At 36.4% G+C, this 22,306-nt stretch overlaps 1 protein-coding gene across 1 annotated transcript in view; it reads left to right on the top strand.

Moving 5' to 3' along the window:
- Positions 1-22,306, top strand: part of ELP3 (elongator acetyltransferase complex subunit 3) — a 100,888-nt gene that overhangs the window by 11,057 nt on the left and 67,525 nt on the right. The window contains exons 4-7 of the mRNA XM_008705101.2: positions 10,731-10,801; positions 11,603-11,666; positions 13,032-13,100; positions 16,227-16,381. Of these exons, the coding sequence (XP_008703323.1) occupies positions 10,731-10,801; positions 11,603-11,666; positions 13,032-13,100; positions 16,227-16,381 (359 nt within the window). The remainder of the gene's footprint in view (positions 1-10,730; positions 10,802-11,602; positions 11,667-13,031; positions 13,101-16,226; positions 16,382-22,306) is intronic.

Raw genomic sequence — 22,306 nt, 5'->3', positions numbered from 1 at the left:
TATAGACTCCTATGTGCAGAAGATGTTATATACAAACCTAATGGTAACCACAAATCAAAAACTAGTAGATTAACAAAGAATAGAGAGAAAGGAATCCAAATATATCACTAAAGAAAACAAGCAAACCATGAAAGAGAGAGAAGAAAGGATCAAAGAAAAACATCAGAAACAACCACAAAACAGGGAATAAAATGGTTATAAGTACATACCTATCAATAATGACTTTGACTATAAAGGGACTAAGTGCTCCAAAAGACTTAGGGTGATAGAATGAATTAAAAAACAAGACCCACCTGTGTGCTGCTTACAGGAAACTCATTTTAGACCTAATGACACCTGCAGACTGAAAGTGAGGAGATGGAGAAACATCTTTCGTGCAAATGTATATCAAAAGAAATCCAGGGTAGTGATACTTATATTGGACAAGATCCATCTATATGCTACGTATAAGAGGCTCACTCGAGAGCTAAAAACACTTGTAGATTGAAAGTGAGGGAATGGAAAAACATCTATCATGCAAATGGATGTCAAAAGAAAGCCAAGCTAGCAATACTTAAATCAGACAAAATAGACTTTAAAACAAAGACTGTAACAGGAGACAAAGAAGGACACTATATAATAATAAAGGGGACAATCCAACAAGAAGATACAACAATTGTAAATATTTATGCACCCAACATGGGAGGACCCAAATATATTAAACAGTTAATAACAAACATAAAAGACTAATCCATAGTAATACAATAATAGTAGAGGGCTTAATAGCCCACTTACATTGATGGACATATCATCCAACCAGAAACAAGGAAACAGTGGCTATGAATGACACATTGGACCGGATGGATTTAACAGATATTTCAAAACATTCCATCCTAAAATAGCAGAATACACATTCTTTTCAAGTGTACATGGAGTATTTTCCAGAATAGATCACATATTAGACCACAAAACAAGCCTCAACAAATTCAAGAAGATTGAAGTCATACCATGCATCTTTTCTGACCATAACACTATAAAACTAGAAATCAACCACAAAAAAAAATCTGGAAAGGCTACAAATACATGGAGGCTAAATAACATGCTACTAAACAATGAATGGATCAATCAGGGAAATAAAAGAAAAATTAAAAAGTACACGGACACAAATAAAAATGGAAACACAACAATCCCAAACCTTGGGATGCTCCAAAAGCAGTTCTCTGGGGGAAATTTATAACAATACAGATTTACCTCAAGAAGCAAGACAAATCTCAAATTAACAACCTTCTCTTACATGTAAAGGAGCTAGAAAAAGAACAAACGAAGCCTAAAAGTAGCAGAAGGAAGGAAATAATAAAGATTAGAGCAGAAACAAGTGATATAGAAACTAAGAAAATAATAGAACAGATCAGTGAAACCAGGAACTGGTTCTTTGGGGGAAAAAAATCAATAAAATTGATAAACCTTTAGCCAGACTTATCAAGAAGAAAACAAAAGAAAGGAGTCAAAATCACAAATGAGAGAGGAGAAATAACAACCAACACCAAAGAAATAAATTATAAGAGAATACTATGAAAATCTATATGCCAACAAATCAGACAGCCTACAAGAAATAAGTTCCTAGAAACATGTAAACTACCAAAACTGAAATAGGAAGAAATGAAAAATTTGAAGAGACTGATTATTAGCAAAGAAATTGAATCAGTAATCAAAAGACTCCCAACAAACAAAAGCCCAGGCCTGGATGGCTTCACAGGTAAATTCTACCAAACATTTAAAGAAGGGTTAATACCTATTCCTCTCCAACTGTCCCAAAAAAATAGTAAGGAAAACTTCCACATTCATTCTGTGAGGCCAGCTTTACCCTGATAGCAAAACCAGGTAAAGACACCACTAAAAAAGAGAACTACAGGCCAATATTCATGATGAAGATAGATGCAAACATCTTTAACAAAATACTAGCAAACTGAATCTAACAATACATTTAAAAAAAAATTGTTCCCCATAATTAAATGGGATTTATTCCTGGGTGGCCAGGGTGATTCAGTATTCATAAATCATTCAACAAATACATCACATCAATAAGAGAAAGGAAAAGAACCATATGATCATTTTAATAGACCCAGAAAAAGCATTTGGCAAAGTACAACATACATCCATCATAAAAATCCTTAACAAAGTAGGTTTAGAGTGAACATACCTCAACATAATAAAGGTCATATATGAAAAACGCACACCTAATATCATCCTTAATGGGGAAAAACTGAGAGCTTTTCCCCTAAGGTCAGGAACGAGTTACGGATGTCCGGTCTCACCCCTTCTGTTCAGCGTAGTACAGGAAGACCTAACAGCAGCAATCATACAACAAAAAGAAATAAAAACCATCCAAATCAGTAAGGGAGAAGTAAAACTTCCACTATTTGCAGATGGCATGATACTGCATGTAGAAAACCCAAAAGACTCCACCAAAAACCTACTAGAACTGATACACGATTTCAGTAAAGTTTGGATACAAAATCAATGTAGAGAAATCATTGCATTTTTATACATCAATAATGAAGCATCAGAAAGCGAAATTAAGGGGTGCCTGGGTGGCTGTCAGTTAAGCATCTGACTCTTGATTTCAGCTCAGGTCCTGATCTCAGGGTGTCGGGCTCTGACCTCAGCATGTCGGGCTCCAAGCTCAGCATGGAGTCTGCTTAAGATTCTTTCTCTCTCTCTCCCTCTCCCCTGCTCGCCCCCTCACCCCATTCATTCTCTCTCTCTAAAATAAATAAAATCTTAAGAAAAAGAAATTAAGAAAACCCGTCTACAATGACACCAAAAATAATAAGACACCTAGATATAACCCTAACCAAAGGGGTGAAAGACCTGTACTCTGAAAACTATAAAACACTAATGAAAGAAATTGAAGAAGACACAAATGTAAAGACATCCCATGCTCGTGGATTAGAAGAACAAATATTGTTAAAAATCTCCATCCTACCCAAAACAATCTACACATTTAATGCAATCCCTATCAAAAAACCAATAGCATCTTTCTTAGGACTAGAACAAACAATCGTAAAATTCATTACGGAGTCACTGAAGACTCCAAATAGCCAAAGCAATCTTGGGGAGGGGGGGAAGCAAAGCTGGAGGGATCACCGTTCCAGACTTCAAGTCCTGTCACAAAGCTGCAGTAATCAAAACAGCATGATACTGGCACAGAAATAGACACACAGATCAGTAGAACAGAATGGAAAGCCCAGAAATAAACTTAGAACTATATGGTCGATTAATGTTTGACAATGCATAAAAGAACATCTGGGAAAAAGACAGTCTCTTCAACAAATGGTATTGGGAAAACTGGACAGCAACATGCAAAAGAGAAACTGGACCACTTTCTTACGCCATACACAAAAATAAATTCAGAATGGATTAAAGACCTAAGTGTGAGACCTGAAACCTTACAAATCCCAGAAGAGAACACAGGCTGTAACTTCTTTGACATCAGCCATAACAACTTTTTCTAGTTATGTCTCCTGAGGCAAGGGAAACAAAAGCAAAAAATAAACTATTGTGGCTACATCAAAATAAAAACCTTTTGCACATTGAAGGGAAACAATCAAGAAAGCTAAAAGGCAACCTATTGAATGGGAGAGGATATTTACAAATGACATACCCGATAAAGGGTTAGTATTCAAAATATATAAAGAACTGATACAACTCAATATCCATCCAATTAAAAAATGGACAGAAGACATGAACAGACATTTCTCCAAAGAAGACATCCAGATGGCCAGAAGACATGAAAAGATGCTCATTATGACTTACCATTAGAGAAATGCAAATCAAAACCACAATGGTGGCCAACTTGTCAGAATGGCTAAAAGCAACAACAGAGATACAGCAGGTGTTGACAAGGATGTGGGGAAAAAAAGGAACCTTCTTGTACTGCTGGTGGGAATGCAAACTGGTGCAGCCACTGTGGAAAATAGTATGGAGGTTCCTCAAAAATTTAAAAATAGAACTACCCTGCAAAGCAGCAATCACACTACTGGGTATTTACCCAAAGAATACGAAAACACTAATTCAGAAGGGTACATGCACCTCTATATTTATTGCAGAATTATTTACAATAGCCAAATTACAGGAGCAGCCCAAGTGTCTATCGATTCATGAATGGATAAAGGAGATGTGGTGTATATATATACAATGGTATATTATTCATTAAAAAGAATGAAATCTTGCCATTTGCAATGACATGGATGGAGCTAGAGATATGCTAAGCGAAATGAGGCAGTCAGAAAAAGACAATTGCCATATGATTTCACTCATTTGTGAAATTTAAGAAACAAAATAAGTGAGCAAAGGGGAAAAAAGACAGAGACAAATCAAGAAACTGACCTTAAGTGTATAGTACAAACTGATGGTTACCGGGGGGAGGAGTTTAGGGGGATGAGTAAAATAGGTGGTGGGGATTAAGGAGGGCACTTGTGATGAGCACCAGGTGATGTATGGAATTGTTGAATCACTGTATTGTACATCTCAAACTAATACAACATTGGATGTTAACTAACTGGAATTAAAAACTTTAAAAAATTTAAAAATATAAAAATACCAGAAGCACATACACAGGTAAGATTGTCATTCCCTGTTTGCTACACATCCTGATCTTCATGCTTTTATTCCTGTTGTTACTCTGGAGTTTTGTTTTTTTTGTTGTTGTTGTTTTTTGTTTTTTTGTTTGTTTTTTGTTTGGTTTTTTGCAGAGCAGTTTTAGGTCTGCCTAAAAATTGAGCAGAAAGTTCACAGGGTTCCCATATACTTCCTTTCCTCCCTCCCTAGGTTGCCCTTGGCATTGGTTTGGCACAGTTGTTATAATTGATGAACCAATAGTGCTACCTTATTATTAAGTAAAGCCTATAGTTTATACTGGGGTCACTCAGCAGTGTTGTGTATTTTGTGGGTTTTACCAATGCATAATGGCATGTGTCCACCATTTCAGGATCATGTGGAATAGTTTCCCTGCCCTAAAACTCCCCTATTCATCCTTTCCTTTGCTGCAAACTTCTGGTAAACTCATCTATTCACTCTCTCTGTAGTTTTACCTTTTTCAGAAAGATGCAGTTGGAATCAAATAATATGTAGCCTTTTCAGATTGGCTTCTTTCACTTAGCAATATGCACTTAAGGTTATGCCACGTGTTTTTAATTTAGTGGCTTGATGCAGCTCATTTGTTTTTAGAACTGAATAATATTCCATTTCTGAATGTACCACAGTTTATCCATTCACCAACATCTGGGTTGCTTCCAATTTTTGGCAATTATGAACAGAGCTGCTATAAACATGTCTGAAGGGTTTTGTGTACACATAGGTTTTTAACTCACTTAGATAAATACCTAGGAGCATGATTGCTGGATCATATGGTAAGACTAGGTTTAGCTTTGTGAAATTGCCACACTGTCTTCCAAAGTGGCTGTACCATTTTGCATTCCCACCAACAATTAGAATTCCTGTTGTCCCACATGTTTGTCAGCATTTGGTATTGTCTGTGTTCTGGATTTGGGCCATTCTAAGAGGTGTGTGGTAGTATTTCGTTTTAGTTTGCAATTCCCAAATGACATATGTTGAGTATCTTTCATATTATTATTGCCATTAGTATATCTTATTTGACCTGGTGTCTGTTTGGATCTTTTGCCTATTCCTAATGGGTTGTTTGGTTTTTTATTGTGAAATTTTAAGAATTCCTTGTATATTTAAGATACATATCTTTCATCAGACATGTGTTTTGCAAATATTTTCTCTGAGTCTTTCTTTTCATTCTCTTAAGAGTATCTTTATCAGAACAGAACTTTCAAATTTTAATGTAGTCCAGTTTACCAGTTTTTTTCTTTCTGGATCATCCTTTTGGTGTTGATCTAAAAACTCATTGCAAAACCCAAGGTCACCTAGATATTCTCCTGTGTTACCTTCTAGAAGTTTTATAGTTTTGATTTTACGTTTAGGTCTGTGATCCATTTTGAGTTTGTATTTGAGTTTTTGTTTGTTTTCCTTAGAATACCATGATTATTATTAGTAGTAGTAGTATCAGTATTAAATATAACAACAGCTACTATATGTTGCCCACCTGTTACATACTGGCCACTGTGTTTCTAATTTAATCCTCAAAACAGTTTTGAGGGGTAGGTAGTATTGTCTGCGTTTTTCAAAATAAGAAAATACATAGTAAGGGGCAGAGAAAAGATTCAAACCTACATCTCCCTGACTGACTCCAAAGTCATTGCTTTTTCGACTTACCGGTAATTTTTAAATTGCAAAAGTAGAGTTCTGTAGAAGTCTTTTGGAGCGACTATGGGGAATAATGAGTAGGGACGCCATAGGAGCAGGTACATTGCCATTTCACCCAGGGCTGTAGCTTTTATGTCTTTCATAAATTGAGGTTGTAAGGAAAATGTTACTTCAAAGGAGAGTGCTGCTGCTTAAAAACTGTTTGGAAACTACAGCACTTTGCTTCCCTAGCCCCACCTTACCCTGTCTCTTTATTATTTTATTCTATTTATTTAATTTTATTTTATTTTGAGAGAGAGTGCGTGCATGCGAGTGCGAGCGAGGGGAGGAGCAGAGGGAGAGGGACAAGCAAACTCCACACTGTGCGTAGAGCCCAACACGGGGCTCTGTCTCACCACCCTGAGATCATCAACTGAGCCACTCAAGCACCCCATCAATTAATTCTTAATCAGCACAATTGTTAGCATCTCAGGAAGGCTTCCCTGACTTCCTTGGTAAGGGCTAATTCATTGCCTTCTTTGGCATTCCTAGTATTTTCTACATCCCTCTTACCATGTGGTTTAATTTTTTTATTTTATTTTATTTTATTTATTTATTTATTTAAAGATTTATTTATTTGACAGAGAGAGAGACAGCCAACGAGAGAGGGAACACAAGCAGGGGGAGTGGGAGAGGAAGAAGCAGGCTCCCAGCGGAGGAGCCTGATGTGGGGCTCGATCCCACAACGCCAGGATCACGCCCTGAGCCGAAGGCAGACGCTTACGACTGAGTCACCCAGGCGCCCCCCTTACCATGTGGTTTTAAATAGCCTGTTTTCTATGTTTTTTGCTCCCCTAGACAGGTCTGATTTCAGAGGACAGAAGCAGTGCATTAATATTTTTGTAGTCTCAAGGGCCATTTGCTTTGTGAGCTTAGAACCTGGCCTATGTACTGGGCCCTCAATAAAAGATTTAAATTAAATTAAAGATTGAGTTAGACTGACCTCATCAGTGGTATATGTAGTTGTGGCTCATTTTAAATAAAAGCATTTCTTTGAAAATTTAAGTTTTCATTCAGATTTGCAATTTTTTATAAATTTTGGACTTTCTCTAGATCACTATCACTATTTAATGACTTAAATTTTATTAATTTTTATTATGAAAAATAATCAAACCTACAGAAGAATTGAAGGTCTAGTATAAACCTGAACCGCTTGAGAATCTGTTGCAGAGTAAGTTGCCTTTGAATAATTTAGTGTGCATTTCTTACAAATAAGGACATTTTCTTATATCACCACAACACGGTGTCAAATTCAGGAATTTAACACTGATAAATACTGTCATCTAATCCTCAGACCTTGTTCAAGTTTCATCCACTGTTTCAATAATGACCTACAGAACCCAGTTCAGAGACATGTGTTACATTTGATTGTCATGTCTCTTTAGTCTGGACACTTCCTGTCTTTCCTTGACTTCATTGCCTTAACACTTTTGAAGATTTCAGACAGGTTATTTTGTAGCATGTTCTTCAATCTGGCTTAATCAGATGTTTCCCCATAATTAGATTCAGGATATGCATTTTTGGCAGGAACAGCATAGAAGTGATAATGCGTTCTTATGGTATCCTATAAGGTGGTATATAGTTTCAATTTGTCCTGTCACTGATAATGTTCTTTTTTTTTCATTGAGGTAAAATTGGTATGTAACATTTTTATTGGGGTAAAATTGATATATATCATGTTAACTTCAGGTGTATAAGATAATAATTTGATAATTGTATACACTACAAAATGATAACCACAATAAGTTTCATTACCATCCATCACCATACAGTCGACCCCCTTCACCTGTTTTGTCCATCCCCTAGCCCCCTCCCTCCTTGATAACTCCCAGTCTGTTCTCTGTATATATGGGTTTTATTTTGTTTTCTTTTTTATATTCTACATATAAGTGAAATCATATGGTATTTGTGTTTCTCTTCTGACTTATTTCATCTACCATTTAATACCCTCAAGGTCCATCCATGTTGTCACAAATGGCAAAATTTCATTCTTTATCCACACCTTCTTTATCCGTTCATCCATTGATGGACACTTTGGTTGTTTCCATATCTTGGCTATCATAAACAATGTTTCAGCAAACATAGGGGTGCATATGTCTTTTCAAATTAGTGTTCTCATTTTCTTAGGACAAATACCGAGAAGTGGAATAGCTGGATCATATTGTAGGCCTATTTTTAATTTTGACCTCCATACTGTTTTCAGTAGTGGCTGCACCAATTTGTATTCCCACCAACAGTGCATGAAGGTTCCCTTTTCTCCACATCCTCACCCACACTTGTTCTTTCTTATCTCTTTCATAGTAGCTATTCTAACAGGTAATATCTCATGGTTTTAATGTGCGTTTCCCTGATAATTATTAATGTTGAACATCTTTTCATGTGCCTGCTGGCCATCTGTATGTCTTTGGGAAAATATCTGTCCCAGTTTTCTGCTCATTATTTAATCATATGTGGTTTTTGCTATTGAGATGAGTTTTACATTTTGGATATTAACCCCTTATTGGATGTATGATTTGCAAATATTTTCTCCAGTTCAGTAGGTTGCTTTTCCCTTTTGTTGATGGTTTCCTTTGCTGTGCAGAAGCTTTTGTCGCCTTTGCTTTTGGAGTTAGGTTCAAAACTTCAACACCCAGACTAGTGTCAGGGAACTTCTGCCTGTGTTTTTTTTCCAGGAGTTTTATGGTTTCAGGTCTTACATTCAAGTCTTTAATCCATTTGGAGTTAATTTTTGTGTGTTATGTAAGATAGTAGTATAGTTTTATTCTTTTGCATGTGGATCTCCAGTTTTCTCACCACCATTTATTGAAAAGACTGTTTTTTCCCCATTTATATTCTTGGCTCCTTTGTTGTAAATTAACTGAGCCTATATGAGGGGTTTATTTCTGGGCTTTCTATTCCTGTTCTATTGGTCTATGTGTCTGTTTTTATGCCAATATCATATTGTGTAGTATAGTTTGAAATCAAGAAGCGCTCTGTTCTTCATTCTGATATTTTTCGCTTTGATCAAGGTAGTGTCTACCAAGCTTCTCCTCTGTAAAGTTAATCTTTTCCATTTTGTAATTAAAAAGTTTTGTGTGGTGAAGTACTTTGAAACTATGTAAGTATTTTATTCCTTATCAGATTTTCAGTTTACTCATTCATTTATTTGTATGAATGGATTAATGGTTTCCAGTTTGGTGGGTTATAATCTGTTACTGTTATTATTTATTTTTATGTACAAATGATCCCTGATTTGACCAGTGAGAGCCCTTTCAGGCTGGTTTCTGTGTCTTTCTAAAATGTCCCCATCATTTTTTGATCAGTTTCTAGCTTTCTGTCATAATAAAATGTTCCAGGCTCACCTTGTTCTTTCTTTGCGCCACGTCTGGAATCAGCTGTTTCTCCAAGGAGCCCTCGTTTTTTTCACTGGAGAAGGGTGTTTAGAAACCAAGATCTGAATGCTGATACACTCATTGCTCTTCGGGTGTTGCTGCTTCTAGACCGAGTCAGTGATCCAAGCCAGGAAATACATACGTATACATACATACCTGTGTGTACACACATACACATAACACGTTTGCATTTATATTGTATATCAGTATATTTATTGAAAACTGAGAGTTCACAGCAATACCTTCCATTCTATCCAAGTTCTCTCCCTGTTCATATTTATAACTTCCTTCCCTGATAGTAAGAAACCTGGCTTATATTCACCTTAGTCTATACCCTTATTTGGCCAACTCCCCCCATATGTAACCATACTTCTTTTTTTTTATAATAATTTTTTATTATGTTAGTCACCATACAGTACACCTTAGTTTTTGATGTAGTGTTCCATGATTCATTATTTGTGTATAACACCCAGTGCCCCATACTTCTATCTCTGTCATCATCCCCTTTCTGAAGCACATACTGTCCTCAGACCAGGAGGGCTCTGACAGACCCCTCTGAGAATATTTTGTACATACTCTGAAGTATAGCTCCTAGTTTAATAATGTCTGCTCTAAATATTGAGATCAGTATATCCGTGAGGAGGTTGAGTTGCAAAGGTTAGGCTTAGATGTAATTTTATATCTTTATTGCATAAAGTAAATTTGTCTTGTAGGCTATTTTAGTAAAATAGAGTGAGAGAATAGAATCACTCTGACTTTGAAAATTATTAATTCCTTATTTTGCACTAATTTATAGGTAAAATATAATCCAAGCTAGTATATAAGTCCATTTGTATATTTTAGAGATTAAAAACATTAAAAAGAGATCACCCTTTAACCACTGCTCAGCTTAAGAAATACAGTGTTACCGATACATTGAAGCCCCTTATGTGCCATTTTCTTTTTGTTTTTTTCCTTATGTGCCATTTTCTGATTGCATTCCTTTCCCTCCTTCTGAGAGATAGCCACTCTCCAGGATTGTGTATTCACTATTCCATAATAGCTTTTTTATTAATCTTTCTTTTGTAGATTGCTGTTGTGGCTGTGATGTGCAAACCCCACAGATGCCCACACATCAGTTTTACAGGAAATATATGCGTGTAAGTATGGATGATTTTCATAAGTTGTGTGCATGTGTATTTTAAATGAATTAGTTAATCCCCTAGAGTTTTAATCAGTGCATGCTGGTAATATTTAAAACTTCGTTAATTTTGATTTTAAAACTAACTAAAAGTTCTTTGAAACAAGCAGCCATTGATAGGATGTTTCACTGCTTTAAAAATGAAACATACAAAGATTTTAATATGTTGCAATAAACCAAAAAAACAGAGGTTATAGAACTCAAGAGTGACAGTCTGTAACTTGATAAATGAAACGTGGAAATATGAACTGCCTAAATTCTAAATGTCAGAAGTATAAAATGAGCTTGGATCAGAAAAGTATCAGATTAAAAAGTTGTCCTTATAAATAACTTTTAAGCTTCTTAAATTTAGATAATTGGAAAAATAGGCAGAAGAACATGCATGATTCTAGGTAGGAAGATTAAATGAGAGAAAGGTTTTTTAAGTATAGTTACCAAGCGAGCACTGTGAGCCATTCCAAACCTAGGAAAACTTAGATCCTGTTCCTTGTCCCTAAAAGCTTAAACTTCTAAAATAACAGTGACTGCAACATTCTGACAATGACTATAATAATGTTCCTTATATGTTCATTGTGTTTACTTGTTCATAGAAAATATATTAATTGTAGATACTGCAAAGATGGACTCTTCTATTAGGATTTGAAAATGAATCTTGTTTGCTCTCAGGATTTTATGGAGACTGCAGATACTTGAACTAGACTGTATCTGACAGTCTGAACTGACTTTTGTGTCTGACATCATTTTTTGGTTGTTTTGGCAGATACTGTCCCGGTGGACCTGATTCAGATTTTGAATATTCAACCCAGTCTTATACTGGATATGAGGTAAAGTAATGTGAAGTTGTCCTGAGGACATGTAACATACTTTACCTATTGTGTGCTCATACAAGTACTGGCTTTCTTAAATTTTTTTATATTTTTTGTCCTGATTATAGAAGGTGTTCACCAAATATTTGCTGAATGTCTACATATATTGCTCTAGTCACTGGAAAAATACTTATATAAGCACTTGTTATATATGTCCAGCTATTCTAAGTGCTTTTACAACTTGAAACCTTACAGCAGCATTTTGAAGGTAGACACTGTTATTATCCTGGTTTTATGAATAAGGAAACAGGCTTAGAAGTCCTAAACACCTGGCCTAGAGAGACACTGCTAATAAGTGACAGAGCCAGGTTTTGAATTCTTTGTTTTTCACCACCACATTATACTGCTTCTTCAGCAGCAAAAAATGGACAAAGCCCCTGATCTTATGGAATTTACGTTCTAATGGAGATAGACAAAAAAGAAGAAAATGTCAGGTACTAGTAAATGCTAAGCACAGAAGTAAAATTGAGTTAGAGCCGTAGAAGCCGAGTAGATACTTTAGTCTGGGTGGTTGGGAAGTGACTGTCTGAAGAGATATTTGCACTGAATCCCAAATGACATGAAGGAGCCATGCAGGAATAGCGGGAGAGGGCATTTCCAGCAGAGAGAATAGCTAGAACAAGGAGCCGTAGCAGGAACGACAGTGGGGTGTACCAGGACTTAGTGGGTAAGGGGAAGAATGAGATTGGAGAGACAGATGACATAGGAGTTTGTAAGCTGGGCAGAAAGTTTGGATTTTATTATAGGTGTCACGAGAAGCCATTAAGGTTGAAGGCAGGGGGATGATCTGTTCCAGTGTCGTGTTTTAAAAGATCATTTGATGCTGTGTGGGTAAAGAATTAGAGTAGGGACAAGGTGCAAGCAGGAGAACAGCAAGCAGGCTTTTGAAGCAGTCAGCCTCTTCAGAAGAGGTCAGCAGCCAGCAAACCACTGGACTTTTTCTTATATATGGCGTTTCACTTTTTACTTGTTTTCCATTGTTCAAGTTTTTAAAAATACAAAAGGAATTCTTCGGTGAAAAGGCTCCCTGTCATTTCTGTCCCTTAGCCGCCGCTTTCTGCTCCAGCAGAAAGTGAGCCTGGAGATTTCGTAAGTGTTTACACAAAGATAAATACGATTCAAGGAGACGCCCTGCCGTTAGATACTTAAGACAGTGGGGTAGAGACTAGCCGCATGCTATTCAGGACATTGTTTGGATCCCTAACAAGACTGAAGAAGGAAGGAGCACAAGAGAATTTTATTTTTAATACAGTCCTTTTGAAACTACTTTTTATTTTTTATTGAATGTGAGGCCAGCAGGAGACTTTTCTCTTTTTTTCTTAGCCAACCTCCATGCGAGCTATCCGTGCGAGATATGACCCTTATCTACAGACAAGACACCGAATAGAACAGGTAAGTTTTTAAAAAGCATTTTTAAATTAGATTTTTGTACACAGAAGGTATTATCGTTTGATTTGAGTTGAACCCGAAATAACTAAAAGAGTGTCTTTCCCCTCGGTAAGTTTTTAATATCCATCTGAAGGAGGAAGACTATTTTGCAATACCCAGCAAGGTCAGAAACGCTACTTCCTGTAGAGACTCTATTATTTTCTTTAAGGGTTTTATATTCTCTAAATTTCTTTCAACTTCTACAAGCTCATTTACCATATGAAATTTACAAATGTAGGTGTGTGGAAGTTCTTAGACAGTAGGTGGATGGATTGAATTTTTGCTTCCATAAGCCACATAAAAAGTATTGTGCCTGGTTTGCCAGGGTGGGACTGCAAAACAGTATGAGGAACTTTTGGGAGTCGTGAAATTGTTCTGTATCATGACTGTGGTGGTAGTTACACAACTCTAGACACTTAAGCAAATTCATCCAGTTGTACACTTAAAAATTAATTCATTTTCTTGTATGTAAATTATACTTCAATGTAACTGATTAAAAACAAGTCCTGTGTAAATAGCCTTGCTGTTTGGGAAATCTGAGCATTAATATAGTTTTTTTACAATTCTATTTTGAATTTACCCAATTTAAAAAAGCGTGAACACTAATTTTTACAGTAACATCTAGTAGGGCAACTACAGAATCTCTAATGGGAAGTAGTATACCCACGGTCATTAAGTCATTTCTGCATTTATCTAACTAGTATTAGTGAATACCAGCCAGTTCAGATTTTGCACTTCACTGCCACCCAAGCACACGTGGATCAGGATTGTCAGCTGTAGGAGAGGACTCCACCTGGGTGGAACCTACCATGTTCTAAACTGACCATTGCTTCAGTTTCCTTTTTAAAATGTTTCATTTTAAATGTTTAAAATGTTTCAATACCATATGAAATTTTTATGTTTACGAAAAGAAAATGGGTTTTAAAAGATTTAGAAACTACCACAGAGCAGTGATTCTTTTTTTTTTTTTTTAAGATTTTATTTATTTATTTGACAGAGATAGAGACAGCCAGCGAGAGAGGGAACACAAGCAGGGGGAGTGGGAGAGGAAGAAGCAGGCTCATAGCGGAGGAGCCTGATGTGGGGCTCCATCCCATAACGCCAGGATCACGCCCTGAGCTGAAGGCAGACGCTCAACCGCTGTGCCACCCAGGCGCCCCAGTGATTCTTTTCTTAACTCTAAATGCACTAGAATCACCTGAGTATCTTTTCCAAATTATATGCCAGCATTTCACCCCTGGAGTTCTGATTAAGTGTGGTTTAGGGTCCTGGCAAGATATTTTGAAAAAGCTACCAGAATGATTTTGCTCTGTAAACAATCACAGATAGCTTTCTTTTAGTGTGTGAGTGTGTGTGTGTGTGTGTGTGTGTACACACACCTTACATGTATACTTAAATACATATTTGCATGTGTATGTATGTATGAATATGATTTACATACATAAAGATATACATATGTATAAATTCTTATTTGCCATTTTCAGAAACACTTTAAAAGGTGCCTTTTTGTCCATATTAAGTGTAGACATCCTTTACATAGTGCATTAATTTGAGTTCATAAGTTGGTAGTCCACTTGACCCAGTTTTTCTCAAGCCTAAGATGTGGCAACAAATTTTTTTTTAATTGTAGTTGGCACACAACGTTACATTAGTTTCAGGTGTCCAGCCTAATGGTTCAACGAGTTTGCTTTGCTTTGCTATGCTTACCACACCTGTAGCTACCATCGCTCACTATACAACCCTGTTACAGTATCACTGACTATATTTTCTATGCTGTACCTTTTATCCCTGTGACTTATTCATTCCATGACTGATTCATTCCTTAACTGGAAGCCTGTATCTCCTACTGCCCTTCACCCATTTTGTCCATCCCCTCACCCACTTACCTTCTGGCAACCATCAGTGTGTTCTCTGCATTTATGGGTCTTTCTGCTTTTTGTTTATCTGTTTTTGTTTTTTAGATTTCACACATAAATGAAATCATATGGTATTTGTTTTTCTCTGACTTATTCCACTCAGCACAATACCCTCTAGTTCCCTCCATGTTGTTGTAAATGGCAAGAGCTCATTGTTTTCTATGGGTGAGTTATATACCCATAGAAAATATATATATTTCCTATATATACCACATCATCTTTTTTTTGTTTTTAATTTTTTATTATGTTATGTTAGTCAACATACAGACATCATTATATACCACATCTTTATCCATTTGTCTATCAGTGGACACTCGGGTTGCTTTCCTAACTTGGCTATTGTAAATAATGCTGCAATAAACAGAGGAGTGCATATATCTTTTTGAATTAGTGTTTTTGTTTTCTTTGGCTAGATACTCAGTAGTTGAATTACTGTATCATACTGATTTTCTATTTTTAATTTTTTGAAGAACCTAAGAAATTTAAATACCTGTTTTTAAAATTTAGAATCTTGGCTTATTATAGTTGACAAAATGAAAAATCTGTACCATTCTCTCCCCTAGTAGAGAGAGATTATATTTCGTATTTCATCAATCGGACTTTTATTTTCCTTTTTTCCCTCCAGAGAGCAGTGCCACCTGTGCTCATAATCTTCACAATTGATTTAAAACTTTAAAGTTTTGAGTTAAAACTGCCTTCTTAATTTTTATTTCTAATGTAGTGTTCTTTTTCTTCCATTGGCATCAAGTCCTGATTATGTTTCATATAGTCATCTTTTTCATCTCCAAGGCTTACCAGAAGTTCTGACATAAAAATACATAATCAATAAATATTTGTTTATTATATTGCATATTGTATTATATTATTATATTTGCTCTTCCTGCTTTCTAGTTTATATTCCATGTGTTTTTTAATTTCCACATAGGTATTGATGTTAAGCTTCTTGCTGATTCTTTTTAATTCTTCCTTTCCCTCAATGAGCTATAATTTTTTTTTCTTTCAGACTCTGGAGTCTATTTTTTTAATCCACAGAATTTGCTAAATATGTTTAATTGCTTTTCATTTTTAAACTATACTGATGAAAACACTACAAAATAAAATTAGAAATTTGCAGTGCCTTCTTAGGGTAGTTGACCATATCTGTCTAATGCTGATGAATTTATATGTATTTCAGTTAAAACAACTTGGTCACAGTGTGGATAAAGTGGAGTTTATTGTGATGGGTGGAACATTTATGGCCCTTCCAGAAGAATACAGAGATTATTTTATTCGAAATTTACATGATGCCTTATCAGGACATACCTCCAACAATATTTACGAGGCAGTCAAGTAAGAAATCCTTATTTTACTGTCTTCTCCAGAGTGGTTGTCAACTTATCCTCCTAGCCACAGCCTGTGAGAATTCCTTCTGCTCTACATCTATATTCCTAGTTCTTTTTTGGCAGTGGCGGGGGGTAGGGTGGGGGTGAATTTTGTTCCTTTTGTTTGCATATTTTTGATCGGCTATAATTAAAATACATTTTTTCTAGTTTATTGAGATGTAATTGACCTACAGCATTGTAAAAGTTTATGGTGTACAGCATAAGGACGTACATATATTGTGAAATGGTCACCACAGTCAGCTTAGTTAACATCCATCACCTTACACGTTCCTAGTTCTCATAGTTACATCCCTTTTGTGGGGAAGGATTGTTTTCATTGAAAAAATTATTTTTTTTAATAAGTGAGTATGGTTCATTGACATTAGTATTCTCTGAGAAAGAGTGATTCATATAATCACTGAAGGTTTTTCAACCTTAGGCTGGTCTAAACTACAGGGGTAGTTTTGATTTGAGTGGTTGAGTTTTTCGCAGACATTTAACCACTCAAAAAGAGCACTAGGGGTACACTTTATGTAAAACATCTGGCTGCCATGAAGTCAGCAAAACAAGTGTTTTTTATTTAATAACTTCTGTTCTTAATAATTACTAAATGATTCCGTTCATGAATGATATGACTTATTCATTGTAGTTGACAAAAGAGAATTATACATTCTTTTGATATCTCATATCTCAGTTTTTAGCAAGAAGAATACTAATGTTTTATATATAGTTCAGTTATTTAAAAAGTGAGTCTTGAAGTAGTTTTTATTTTCTGAAGTTTCAGGAAAACCTAGTTAATTACCATATACTAGTCCCTCTTATTTACTGAATGTTTATGGAAGGCCCACTAGGTATTGTGCACTGCTTTAGGCACTGGGAATAAGAAGGATGTTGTCCTTGCCCTTGTGGTGCTTATTTCTACTAGTTCAACGAATAAACAGGAATGCTATGGTAGAAATAGACTACTCTGATAAAGAATAAGATTATTCTCTAGACGAAGTGGTAATATTTAAGCTGGGACCCGAAATATAAGGAGGAATCAGGCCAAGAGCAGAAAAACTAAGACGAAGTCACTGAAATAGGGATGATCTTGGGGTCTTCTAGGAACAGAGAGGAGGCCAGTGTGGCTAAACTCCAGTGAACAAAGGAGAGAATGTCATAAGGTGAGCTTGCAGAGTGAAGTATGGGCCAGAGAATATAATGCTTTTGGGGAGCTAAAATTTTATTTGAAATGCAGTAGGAAGTAGATGAATGGTTTTAAGCAGGAGAGTGACACATTCAGGTTGATAAGAAGGTCATTCTGTCTGTTGACTGGCTAATGGATTAAAGGATTACAAGAGGAAAAGTGAGAAGCCAGATAGAAGACTATTATATCGGGGCGCCTGGGTGGTGCAGTCGTTAAGCGTCTGCCTTCGGCTCAGGGTGTGATCCTGGCGTTCCGGGATCGAGCCGCACATCAGGCTCTTCCGCTGGAAGCCTGTTTCTTCCTCTCCCACTCCCACTGCTTGTGTTCTCTCTCGCTGGCTGTCTGTCTCTGTCAAATAAATAAAAAAAAAAATCTTTAAAAAAAAAAAAGAATATTATATCCATCATAGCTCAGTTGAGGGTGGTGGCAGTAATGATGGAGAAGAGAGGATGGATTAGAACTCTGTTTCATTGTTGCAAATGACAGGGCTTTGAATTGGGTTGGGGGTAAGAAAGAGGAAGGAATCAAGTGTGATACCCAACTTTTGGTTATAGGAAATGGTTGATGGGTGGTGCCATATGCTGAGATGGAAAAGACAGAGAGAAGAGCAGGTATATGGGAGAAAACCAAGAATTTTACTTCGGATATGCTAAGTTTGAAATACCTAAGATATATTCAAGTGGAGATTCAGGTAGACTATACAAGAGACATCTGTGCTGGCAGTGCAAAATTGGGGGTTATCAACCTATACATGGCATTTATAGCCATGCAGATGGATAAGTTCACCTAATGTGGAAGAGTTACAGGTCTCTGAGGTATACTGTGTGAAAAAGCAATTTTTAGAACAATTCTTACAGTAGGGATCCCATCATTTTTGTGAACGGTTTTACATGCACATAAATGTAAATGCATGGAAAAGTAAGCACATGGAAATGTGTGTAAATGCTTAGAAAATGTAAATGCATTGAAGCGGTAGTAGAGTGATGATTATTATGGGCATTAGTTAGAGCTGAGGAGGAAGGAACATGGGAGATGGGGATAAAGGAGGACATTCATGTTTACTCTGTATATCATGTGCTGGGCATTGTGATAAATATTTACTCATTTATTCAAAACTCACAGTAAACCTTTGAGTTAAGTATTTATTTATTTATTTTTAAAGATTTTATTTACTTATTTGAGAGAAAGAGCACGAGAGCACAAGCAGGGGGAGGGGCAGAGGAAGAGGGAAAAGCAGGCTCCCCGCTGATCAGGGAGCCCAATGTGGGACTCGATCCCAGGACGCTGGGATCGTGACCTAAGCTGAAGGCAGACATTTTAACCAACTGAGCCTCCCAGGCGCCCTGAGTTGAGTATTTAAATTATCCCTGTTTTACAGGTAAGGAAACTAAGGCACAGAGATTAAGCAGCTTGTCAAAGTTACACAGGTAGTTGGTGGCCGAGTGGGGCTGTGAAACCAGGCAGCTTTGCTTTCAGAGCCTGAACTTCGCTATAATCCAGGAAACTATGCTAGGTACAAAGATGTATGAAAGTGTGTGTCTGTGTGTATATGAGCACACGTGTGTACATCATCAGAACTTCAAAATATTGGAAGAAATAGGATCTCTTGAGTTTTTTTCTACACTCCTCTTCCTGCATTCAGGCTCTTTTCTAGCTTCTCTTTTACATTGGGTAGGGAGGGTCACATAGGTAATTACAAAGCTGTTCAAATAGTGCCTCTCTTAGAGAATTTTTTGTAGAGTGGTAAGTGCAACCAAGGTTTGAATGAACCTAAGGGTAGTTTTCATTGACCTGTAAATAAAATGGTTCTTGGCACATAGTAGCCATAAGTAAATGTGTAAATGAATTTTGAAAGAATGCTCAACCTGTAGGTCAAATACTGACAGCTAATAACTTAGGTAGGGCAACCTCTTAGAATAGGGACATCTTTTGTGTCCTTCCTACTTTCCCTACCCCCTTAGCTACAAGGTATCTCGAGAGATCTGTATAAAGAGTTCAGCAACTGGGAGAGTGTGTGAGGAGCATACTTCGATTGCTTCTAGAGAATGTGACGGGTTAATTCTATGTCCATGAATCTGGACTTTTAACAACAGCTGGCTGGTGTGATCTCTTCCTCCTACAGGATCTTTAGTAGCAAGATGAGATGATGACCGTATTTTTACTGCTTATTCAAAACCTTGATCATTCATGAATATAAATCATGCTTTGTAAAACACTGAAGTCTTTGAGACTTTAGAGGACTAATGATGTAATCCAACTCATTCTTCTTAATACTGAAAATCAGATGATAGCTTAGAATAAAACGTAATTTGAGGGGAAACAACATTAATTAGTTCAAAGCCTCATGACATCGAAATGGCAACAGTACCTCAGAATTACTGACTTAAATTCATTTAACTCTGAGAATTCCCTAACAGGATAATCTATCAAGACCACTGAATTTGTCTACCCACACTTAGATATTATATATCCTTTTCTCAGTGCGACTCTTCTCGTGTTAAAGACCTTGTTTATTAAGTGGAATTGAGTATACTTACCCCACCCTCCCAGCCTCCATAAAAGTTTGCGACAGAGCTTTTCACCATCTATAGTTTGGGTCCCCTGGGTCATATGAGCTAGGTTAACGGAAGTCTGCATAATGAATTTTTAGGATGCAGCTAGTTTGACATTTTTATCAATTGAAACTTTAAAATTTTTGCTTTATTCTTGGTGTGAAGTTTTAGCTTTATTTTTGCAGAAATATTTTAGCGCCTTTTGTAAGTTGTCTGTCATTGGGGTAAAAACAGAGTTTATATTATAACTATCCAGCTTCAGATCATGATATGTTTGTAGAAGAAGCCTGTTGGAGAAGAACGCTTCTTTCTGTAATGGACTAGGCCAAGCCAGCGTTGTTTTATTTCTGTTCTTGAATTTACCTCAAGAGGGCAACAAACACTTTACTTTCAGATGAAAATTTACATATAATTTGAGTCTTCATTGCAACAAATTTCATGAATGGCTCTTGGGAAGTAATAAAAGTACAATCTGGGAGCCATAAAACCATCCATAAGTGTTATACTGAATCATGCCAACCCATATTTGACATGTTTTGTTCTTTTCTCCTGGTCTCTATAGTTTTATGAGATAATCTGGATAAAGCTGATTTGTGACATCTTGTTTGTTTTGTTGAGGTAGATTTTTTGCTACTAACTCCCTACAATAAAGATTGTATTTAGTTTTTAGGGAAATGTTACATAGTTTAAAGAAATGGTAGTCTGGTTTGTACTATAGAACTAGAGACCTAGAAAACCATTTTCAAATGTTAACATTTTGTGAAAGGGAGCAACCCAGAGATACTGTGTTTGGGACATAATGTGTTTTCTTCAAAATTTTTGGATGAGCTATTTACCTCTCTGTTCTCTGTGTTATCTTGCACCCAGGGTATTTGTGAAGACTGGCTGGGTAACCCCTTGTGGCTGACCTTTCTCAGATGTAAAGTAATGAGCTTTATGTTTGTTTTAAGATTAGTTGCTATTAGTTGTTATTGCTGAGTACAGATACACCATACTGACTTTCATTAGCATAGCAGAGGTTTTAATTTAAAAGATTAATTCTAAGTTAGGTTAAAAATTACAGTGACAGACGAGTCCATAATGTTTAATGTTAAAAGTCTTCATTCATATTGCAGTTAGCTCATGTTACCCTCCTTTGGTAGCCAGTGTCTCACCTGATCAAAGTTTAAGCGATGTTTAAACCTGATTAAAGTTTTGCTTTTTACTTAAAAGATTAAAAGTTAAGGTAAGGAAAAGTCCCCAAAAGTGAACCTGGTTATTATTTACAGCAAGTTAGTAGCAAAAAGTATGTTCTATCCTTGCAAATAGAAAAATTGGAAAGCTAAGTAAAAGAGTTCAAGGACAAAGCAGGTGTGGTTTCTGTGAAGGTGCATAAAATCAAGCAGAGTGGTAATCACTCATTTCTATCAGCTAGACTGAGACGTCAGTTGTCTCCAGAGAGCAACAATTACTGGTGACTGTTGTCCTTTAAAAATCATAGCTCTGGAGATGAAAAGGACCAGCATTAGGATCTGAGTCACCCATTCACTGGAATGCAAATATTGCCAAATAACTCAGAGTAACCTTTTAAAATAGTTTTATTCCTTTTTAATCAGTCCTGCCCAGAAGCAATTTTACATTCAATCTTTAATGCTTCTTGGCTGTTTTCAATAGATGCAATTTCAAAGGGTAGTTACCCATCAAGAAGTGGGTGAGTCATACCTTCTCCCAGTAGAATTTTTAATTCATTTCCGTTCCTTCTTCTATTTTGCCCCTCATCAATGACTTTAAATCCTCCAGCTGTGTCCTTATGCATCTTGGAAAAGCTAGAGTGCTAGATAATGCTGGATCCTAGGCCTAGAAGACAGTTTCATAGACTTGCAGAAGTTAAGAAGAGAGCAAAAGCAATCTCAGAAGGCTTAAATGTGACTATTTTCTGCCTTGCTGCGCTGGGCGTTTTTTCAGGCACAGTTCAGACTTCTTGCATTTATTGGCTTTGGCTCTAATTTACTCCCCACCCCTCACTTTATATATTGACCTCTTTTACTTCCTCCCTTGGTCAACCAGATTTTCATGGATGGTGACCAGGATCCTTGACATTGGCAGTTCAACCTAAAATACGATCTCAGTCATATTAACTGCTGTTTTTCTTCCCAGTATTTTATATGAAACAAGC

This window comes from Ursus maritimus, unplaced genomic scaffold (assembly GCF_017311325.1).
Source record: "Ursus maritimus isolate PB19 unplaced genomic scaffold, ASM1731132v1 scaffold_11, whole genome shotgun sequence".
NCBI classification, from domain to species: domain Eukaryota; kingdom Metazoa; phylum Chordata; class Mammalia; order Carnivora; family Ursidae; genus Ursus; species Ursus maritimus.
This window is presented reverse-complemented; position numbering and strand designations above follow the sequence as displayed.